The sequence below is a fragment of the Cornus florida genome, unplaced genomic scaffold (assembly GCF_030987335.1).
Source record: "Cornus florida cultivar Cherokee Brave unplaced genomic scaffold, ASM3098733v1 CherokeeBrave_3.0.0_Hap2_Chr11, whole genome shotgun sequence".
Classification (NCBI taxonomy): domain Eukaryota; kingdom Viridiplantae; phylum Streptophyta; class Magnoliopsida; order Cornales; family Cornaceae; genus Cornus; species Cornus florida.
This window is the reverse complement of record NW_026775581.1, coordinates 123,629,350-123,638,882: the sequence shown is the minus strand read 5'-3', so window position 1 is coordinate 123,638,882 and position 9,533 is coordinate 123,629,350. Positions and strand designations below refer to the sequence as shown.

Sequence of the window (9,533 nt, the reverse complement as noted above, 5' to 3'; positions counted from 1 at the left end):
TTGTTATGCTTTTATATATATATATATATATATATATATATATTATGCTTCCACGATGTGTGTGTATACTTCAATTAGTAGTTGTCCTGTGACTTTCAAAGAAGCATTATTTGTGTTGCTTCCAATATTGTATCGTAATCTCTGTCCACCATGCTGCAGTTAAGAATCATGCAGGCAACAGAGATTGACATATATATATGTATATATATATATATTGAAAGGTTAAACAGAATGATATTGCTTGACCAACCATAGAGTATTTAGATGCAGATTTTATCTTTCCTCACATAAATAGGAGCACAATTTAAAACACATGGCTTTCTTTGCCACAAACATTGAGCCTCTCAGAAAAATTAATATTAACAAGAGCTGGTCAAAGAGAATCTGTAGGTTAACCAATACAGAGCTTGAGACAGTCATTCTACACCTATTTATTCTGCTTTAAACCATCACGGAATGATATTCATTTGAAGTTACAACAGGAACTAGTAAAAGAATAACCAAATAGCCGCCATATGATACAATAGAGCCACACAAAAACCCTACATCATTTCTTTGCATTCCACCTATATGGAAGTTTCCATCTTTTATGCCAATATATTGACACCCTTGACCACAATGGGAACCCAAAATTGTACTCAAAAGGCTGGTCTGCTGCTCCTCCTACTACTAAAGGCAACCATACATATCTTGAGTCCCTTAAATCAGCTGGATTCCACCGGTCAGCCATGAACATAAAATAACCTGGAAACCCAGGCAAAGGAAGCACAAATGTACTCTGAGCAAAGAATGTAGCAAGTCTAGAAACTTTATTACCTCCGATACACGGGTTTCCCATTGTCTCCCACGGCCCCATAATTGATTCAGCTGCATGGGCAAGTGCTTCATTTGGTGCCCAACCAGTACAGCCTGATGTGATCATATAATAAGTCCCCTGGTACTTGAACAGAGCCGGGGCTTCCCGGTGTTGTCCCACTAGAATCCTTCTCATCACGCGCGTCATGTCAAGGTAATCTTGATTGAGCGGCCCTATATGAAGTTCACTGTTGTCTTCGGAGGAGTATACGAGGTATGCCACGCCATCATCATCTTTGAAGATAGTCATGTCCCTGCTGTCAAAGTCATGGGGACGTCTGCTGTAAAGGTAATCAAAAGGACCAGTGGGTGAATCACTGACGGCAATGCCAACTGAGGCTTTGGTGTAGTTGACATCATCGATATGCATCCACATTACATATTTACCAGTATTCTCATTGTATATTACTTTCGGCCTCTCTAACACATTAGACTTGTGTAGATCATGGGTCTCATTTGTTTCTTCTGCCGCCAGAACAATGCCCTCATTTTTCCATGTCCACAAATCCTTGGAAGAATAGCAACCAACACCAATTATGTCGACCTACATATAAAAGGGGTATTTAGTACTTCAAGTATTTGCAAAAAAATGAGATACGTACAGATTATAGTGGAAGTGTGAAATAATCTTTACAAGGCACAACACGAATTAATGGTATTGTATCCATGGCTCCAATGGGAGTGTTTCCATCTAACCCAATGAGCCAAGTTCAAGGCCGAACATATGGCGAAATATGGTGAAAAAATCATGTATGGCTCGTATTTATGTGATTTCGTCTGACATGATATAATTGCTAAAATAAGAGTGTTCTCAAATATGTCAATAGCCTTGCCTTTCTGCTTTATAGAAACCATTCAGAAATGGGTAATTACATATGTCAGATTCTCAGTTTGGCTCAAAATCTTCTGGCCTCTTTAAGGAAATTGAGAATGATTTCTTGAATTTATTTCTCTTCCAATGTTTGAGATTCTTCTGGAAGTTCTGTATCACAATTGGACCATGCAATTGAAAAAGACAATCTCCAGGTCTGATATACTTCATGAACAGCCATACAAACATAAAGTTAACAATTGGTTGTCTGAATTTCCAAAAAGACAGAGAGGGGATGGGAGAAAAGTTTAGTATAGGAAGATATCGGTGTTTTAAGAACTCTATCACCTTTTTTATCTGGCCAAGAACCTGAAGATTTTACTTATCAAAAAAAAAAAAAAAGAACCTGAAGATTTCACATAATAAAAATTAAATTGTTTGCATACCATTCATCCACTTCAGCGATTCTACATTGTAATCGTGTATCACAAATGCCACTATTAGCTCATATCCTTGCAACTACTTCACTCCCAAAAGGTCATTTCACTTAACTTTAACTTAAACGCCAACATAAGTTCCTTTGTACATGGCGATGAACAAAGATTTAGCTCTTGGATATTACTTTCTATTCCAAAAATGATTTGACATATAGTGAATACAGTTTTATTGTCTGCACGAGTTACTGCCTTGGACTTGGTTATTCTACCCCTACATATATCCGTAATTCTGTTGCCAATTTCTGTCTATAACAAATCCATTGCTTATAACTCCTTATACACCACTACTGTTTAGGCGCCCCTACTCAGAGATGAGCTTTAACAGGACCATAATATCTCTGGTTTAGTCAGCGGAACAATCTCAATTCACACTTAGGCTAATACAGGACTTTCAACTAAAAAATAAAAACAGAAGTCTGTAAATTAATGAAGAGAAATGATAAAAAGGAACCAACAGGCCTGTGGCCTAGCGGTACAAGGCCCTTACTTTCCAAAGGGAGGTTAGGGGTTCGAACCTCAGTGGAGGCCGTGTATGTGAGTACCAACTAGGAAAAAAAATATATGATAAAAAGGACAAATAGGAAAGGCTAAAACCTATAATCAACGGGCACAAATGTCTGGGGTGTTGCAAAAAAGTCCCCAGGTATACACTCCGAGGAATGACTTTGAGAAAATTGGCTACACCATCATTGGCATTAGGTTACTGTGTCACTCCGGTAAGAGAATATTTTTTTCAATACAAAAAGTCAATATCCAGCTAATGACATTCCGAAGACCTGTTACTTCATCTAAACTATGATTAAAGTAAGTACATGTTTACATAAACTATCCTGCAAATTTAAAATGTAGTTGAAACCCAAATCTCATTCATCTGCATCTCTACCAATTACATCATGTTTGAAACCATCAGTTCTTGTAATTGAATGTTTTTTATCATCAGAGTAACCAAACATCTTTAATTTGCTTGAACTGTTTTATTTCTTTTCCTCAAAACTCATCTTAAAGGTATTGTACAAATGTCAACGGTTAAGCCAACAAAGATTTTATCAAACTGACCTGGGAGCAGATTGACTTTCAATGGGAAAAGGAGGGGGGGAGATTCTTGAAAAAATGGGGTACAAGCAACGGAATGCCCCGTTTCACCTAAAAAGCAGGCGGAAATATGAGGAAAAGAATTGACTGTATAGCCCCACTCCACAAATTATGTATTTCATAAGGATGCCAAACCCAATTTTGTACTAAACTTTACTTATTAGGAACCTTTAATCTAATTCAAGGACAGCCAAATACCTATATGTCAAATGCAGAAAAGGACAGCCAAATACCTATAATCTAATTCAAAACAAGTGAGGACTACAAGAGGGATCAGCATTATAATAGTACATGGAATGTGGATAAATTCAGTTAAAAAAAAAATGGGACCATGGCGTACCACATACTCTAAAACGCTGAGTGGCAAGTGTATAAACTTATATCAATCACATAGTTGGATTGAATTGAGGTATTCCTAAAAGCAAGACCAAATTTATTTTTCATTTTTTAATTAATAGAAGACTGATATTTTCTTCATCTCCTTCTTCCCTTTTTTTTTTTTTTTTTTTTTCCAAAGAATCATAATTAATGAAAAAATAATAGTTGAATTGGAAAAGCTCTCAATTTATTTTTTGAATTTTGTTTTGAAGGTAAGTGTAGAAACCTGGAATTAAGTGTGTTTTAAATGACATGGCGCCTACCCCTGAAAAACACTTATCAGTTATTAGATTTCAATTCATTGTTCTTTTATTTCTCTAATTAAAAAGAAGAAAACAACGTGATGAAACAAAAATAATTCAGATCACCAAATTTGTTCTTACCGAACGAACTGAAGTATCATGTGTTCTAGATTATGTCCTAGTATACAAATTGCTACAGCGAATAACATACATTACCTCAAGTTTTCAAAAACATGTTAAATACCTTGTTGGACACATGAAATCTGTACAATGGAAATATGCCTCCAAAAGGTCATATATGGTAATTCCAGTACTAGCAGAGAGCTTTTTTGTCTATACCCCAACTGATACATGTCAATGGCACCCCCTTTTACTAACATGACGATAAAGGTCAATTGTAAGTGCTTGGATTTGTCCTAGGATGCTTTTGACTACAAGGTGAATAACAGAAGCAGAAGTATGATGTAATCTATAATCTTTTTGGTGGAACAGACCAAGATTTAAAGGAGTTGAAAGGGAACAGAGTTTGTGGGCGCCTAAGCTTGGTACTACTTGTCTTGACCTGCATTTCAAAGGATGCACTAACGTTGATATAGGACACTGGGACCAAAGTGGAGGGTCAAGGCTGACAACACTCATAAAGAGGATAACAGCCAGAGAGATGAAAAAGGTAGTTTTTGAGAGTTGCCATACAGTATGTCTTCTTTTTTCCCATTCATTTTAACTAGGGATGCACAGCTAAAATGACTACGAGCTGAGAAGGGAACTGGACGGAACCGGAGGAAACGTCCATGGTTCAGTTCAGTTTGGTTCTCTAGCTATCTTGACTCAATATTGGTTCTCAAACTTGAAGAAGTAAACTAATTGGGCTGCTAAGGTTTCAGTACTAATAAATGAATGATGTCATTCTCGGGTTATGCTGGGTAAACTGAACAAACCCAGGATTGCTCATATTATCTTAGTTGGGCTTACAATGTCTTTTAAACCTTGGGTTGTGCTTAGGCTAGAGAATTCAACCAAGTATTGAATTGGGTTCGGCTTGGCAGTCGGCAGAGGTCTCGGACAACTCGAGCAGACCTGATAAGACATAATATACATACAAAAATATAAATATTTTGTATATGTTATATACTTATTCTGATTTGTGTTAAATATAGGGTCTTGAGCAAATCAAATGAGGGAAAAATAAATTTTTGAGTTACCAAATTTAATCAAGCTTTGATTCTTGACTGCTTTAAAATAATTTGGCAGGTGATATCAAAAGAATTCAGCAAGTACCTTCTTCTTTCAATATTAATATATTTCTCATGTTTGAGAAATTAGCCCATACACAAAACATAGTCTACTGGTCCATAAAGAAAGAAAGAGGGGGAGGGGGGGAGTTTCTTTCCTTCAGCTACTTTCTGGCATTAAAATGTTCTCTTATCTAGCTCTAAATTAGGATGCCCAACTCTGAGTAACTCTTAAGTTCTCCAAACTAGGGATAAATAATTCTGCCTTTGGAAAAGAATTCATGTTGTCCTGTCATCTAAAAGGTAAAGGTGAAGAATGAAGCAATTAAACCTCCAGATGCAACAGGAGCATAGAGGTCTGATGCATGGAATTACACTTCCTATCATGTAGACTTGAGAGAAAAAAAAGACACTGAACGAATTTATTTTTCTTATAAGAAAAAGAAGAAGATGATGATGATGACGACAATGAAGATGATAAAGGTAGGACATGCATATTGCATATTTTGATTTCAAAACAAAGTCACAATGAAACCAAAAATACGTAGAGAAAATAAATAAATAAAAGTAGGTTTCTGCTACCTGTGTACAACATAGCATAACCTTGCCTTTTGGAGGAATGGCTTGATACAGTTCAGAAGAGACCTACAATTCTCTTAGTTTGACTTTGATAAGACACTGTCATGAAGTTGCCTCATGCTAGTGCTAATCAAAATATCTCACGTGTAAATCACTCCACAATGGAAACAGCAGTAAAATCGTCAAGAGTATAAAATGAACACAAAATATAATTACAAGGCCACGTCCAACTTGGTTACGCTAGATTATGTTGGACCCATCAGGGAGCTTGTACAATCAAGATTCAGGTGAAGATGACCCAATTTATGCATCTTTGAGTTAGTCTTGTGCTGTTCCAATTTAATTACACTTTTATATATTTTAGAACTCAATGGTGTTTTGGGTAATTCAAAGATTTTTCCAGGCGTGGCTAACACATAGAATTGTAGAATTATTAGATGGTTATGGGGTATTTAGCTACGTCCTTTTCTTTCAACAAGTAAGGTCTTTATGAACAGGCACTGGTAGAGTCCTAAGTTGTGCTTTCAATTCCACAGATAACAAGTTTTAGATAAACTTTCTCAGAATTAAACTATTTAAAGATTGTGCAAAGCAATCCTACACTAGGTGTAATCCCTTAAGGATCCTAGAGCAACTCCCAATATCCTCTACTTTTCTTCAACTTCCTACTCTCCATGAGCGATCTTCAAACCCACAACTGAACCTTATGAATCCCTTTTCCACCTCTTTTGGATATTATTGTAACCCTTCCCAGTCTCAATTGTCGAACCCATATATATCTCCACTTAACCTTTTGCCACAAATAAACCAATAATAATGTCTAAAAAGATCTTTGTCGATGCTGTCATTGATCAACCAAGGGCCTGTAGCTCAGAGGATTAGAGCACGTGGCTACGAACCACAGTGTCAGGGGTTCGAATCCCTCCTCACGGTCACATGATCTCAGTTTGTGCAATAAGTTAGCTAGAAACATAATCCACTGGTTTACACTTGATATTTAGCTACGTAGGGTCAAAAAACCATTGATATGTTTAGGTCAGCATACATGAACTATTATCCAAGTTAGAACATTTGAAGAGCACAGAGAGAAATAAGTAAGACATAAAAAGGAGTAACTTAAACAGCATTAGCTACATATACTAGTGGTTATATGCATATAGAGAGAGAGAGAGAGAGAGAGAGAGAGATTGCTGCACTGGAATACAGATAGGGTACAGAAGTTCACAATGAAATACTACTTATTTGCATTTAAAATTTTAATGAAAGACTACTTATTTGCATTTAAAAATTTACCCGTGCTGCTCCCTTTTTGTGTGCATGATAAGTGGGCCCATCTTTATACTCTCCATACCAATAGTACATCCTAGATATCCCATCATAAAGAATACCACCTCCATGAGCTTGAATAGGATTTCCATCAGTATCTAGCCAAATTCTTCCCGGATAATAGTATAAGCTATCGTTCCCATTATCCTTCCTCGGATCTATAGCAGTTTTCTTATCAGGAAAGAAAGTGTGCCTAAGTTGGGAAGACTCATCAAGAAATTCATCTATCATGGTGGTTGACCGCTTAGGCCTCCGTTTCACAGCACGCGGTGATCGTTTCCGAGGTGGGGGAATTTGGATATTCTCTTCCTCCACCTCTTCAAGTTCACGGAGCAGTGGGTGGTGATTCATGTTCATTTGGATCTCTCCACCCTCTTTATCTTTGTGACGAACAAGAGAGTAAAAATGGAGCATGAGGAGGCACCCAACCAAGCTCCACACAACAACAGACAAGGAGCATCTGCTTCCTGCATTGCAACGTAAAGTTGTTGGTTTCCGATATTTGTTCCTCATCCTCATTTTGTTCCCGTTTTTATCTTCAACAAAATGCTGCAATTAAGAAAATGCAACCTATGGAGATCCAAAAATGAAGTCACAACCACACTTCTTCTTCTTCTTTTCTTTTTTTTTTTAAAGAGAAATCAAATATACGAATTCACACACAAGTACATTCGTTTATTCCTATTATTGAAATTTCATGGAAGAAAATTTGGGGAACAAAATTGGGTTTGAAGAGATGTACACAATTGAATTGCTTTCAATGTATATAAGTGAATTGGTTTTGACGAAATCCTTAATCCAACTAAAACGCAAAATTAGTCTCCATACCATAATTCTTAATAATATTATGAAAGAATAAAATTGAAGAATCAGAAGCAGCTGATCAATGCAAATGCACAAATCCAACTGTAGTCACAACAAACTTGCCTACTGTCTGCCCATGAAGCCTACAAGTTATAGTTATTGGGCAGACTTCCAATAGTCTTTGTCAATAAAATCATGAGAAACACTTCAACTAGGGGATTAACAACTAAACCAGTAATAAAGAACAAAATCTGACATATACCCATTTCTAATACACACTAGAATTCATTAAAACAAAAACCCTCACAGTTCATCCCCAAACGCAGATCCACACAAAACCCAATTAGATAGCTTAAAACCCAGTTCAACCCATTTACAGAAAACAATAAAAAAACAAAACACAAAACACAAAATGGAACAAGTTCACAGAATTATCATAGATTCATAGACACAAACAGAACTCTGTACATAGTACAAGAGGCTTACCTGATACCCTCCGGATCATGGGAAATCTGTTGATGTTCTCTGTTGGTGTTCTTTCCACCATATAAGCAATACCCAAATCAAAACGGTCCTATATTCATCTCTGATAATAAATTGACAATTAAGCTTGTGGAACCTCAAAATTAAACTATCCTCGTTTTATTTTCAGTACAGGGTGGGTTTACCAGAAGAGAGAGTCAAAGAGAAGAGGTTGGGCCGTTTATTTATTTTGGTTCTAATCGGATCTACAAGCTATGATGATGACTTGAGACCAAACACACTCTGCTCTCTCTCTCAATCTTCCTTCCGGAAGGTTTCTCTAATGATAGAGTTTTCTCTTCACTGTTTAACTGGATGAATGATGATCTGTTTGATTGTTGAAGTTACTAAATTTAAAGTTGAAATATTAAAGAAGTTACCAAATTTACTCTGATTCGAGTACAATGAGATTAATTACATTAACATCGCACGAGGATTACGTGTCTTGTCCATTATTTGAAATTGCATTAACTTCTCAATAAAGACAGAGGTTTTTTGTTTTTAATGTAAAAATATACTGCGTGTATACTGATTTATTAAATATTTTATCGATTTTAAAAATTATCTAAATTTAATAATTAGATTTTTTATCTATTTAAATATATAAAAAAATCACATAATCTCTTTTTATTATTATTTTCGTTCAAAAAATTCCCATTAAAAATAAAAACCTCCCAGAACTAAAAAAAATGCTATCAAGTTACTGTATACCCATGATCGACCCGTTTATAGGTTATAAAATGACAAAATTAACCTTATAATTTAGTATTAAATTAAAAACTAATATTCATTGTGAAATTACGAAAATACCCATCTTCTTCCTCTTCACTCTCTCTAGAACAGCTGACTCTCTCTCCTCTCACCACCGCCATTCCTCCTCCTCCACCACCACCAATAACACCAACACATTCAGGGATTAAGAAACCCTAGATCTTTAATGTGAGAAAAACTCGAAAACTCCACATCAAGCCATTTACAGAAACTAGAGAATGAGATTAGAGAGGAAGAGGAAGAAGAAGAGGGGTATTTTCGTAATTTCACAATAAATAATATTAGTTTTTAATTAAATATTAAATTATAAGATTAATTTTATCATTTCACACCATAATAAATCCGTCGGGTCTTTTTGAATTACAGTAAATTGCAAGATAGAATAATTTTAAAATATAATGGATTGAGACATTTGACTTTATGA

The 9,533-nt window shown here is 35.8% G+C and overlaps 1 protein-coding gene across 3 annotated transcripts; it reads right to left on the bottom strand.

Moving 5' to 3' along the window:
* Nucleotides 1-303: 303 nt before the first annotated feature.
* Nucleotides 304-8,676, bottom strand: LOC132282840 (uncharacterized). 3 transcript variants are annotated; one of them, XM_059784647.1, is made up of 3 exons: nt 8,303-8,676; nt 6,980-7,582; nt 304-1,399 (listed from the first exon to the last, which is right to left on the bottom strand). In XM_059784647.1, exons 2-3 carry the CDS (start codon nt 7,529-7,531, stop codon nt 548-550), a joined length of 1,404 nt encoding a protein of 467 aa, XP_059640630.1. In that variant the 5' UTR covers nt 7,532-7,582; nt 8,303-8,676; the 3' UTR covers nt 304-547. The 3 variants fall into 3 exon arrangements, with proteins under 3 accessions (XP_059640630.1, XP_059640629.1, XP_059640628.1); XM_059784646.1 differs by having other exon boundaries at nt 6,980-7,561; XM_059784645.1 differs by having other exon boundaries at nt 6,980-7,479.
* Between the last annotated feature and the right edge of the window lie 857 nt (nt 8,677-9,533).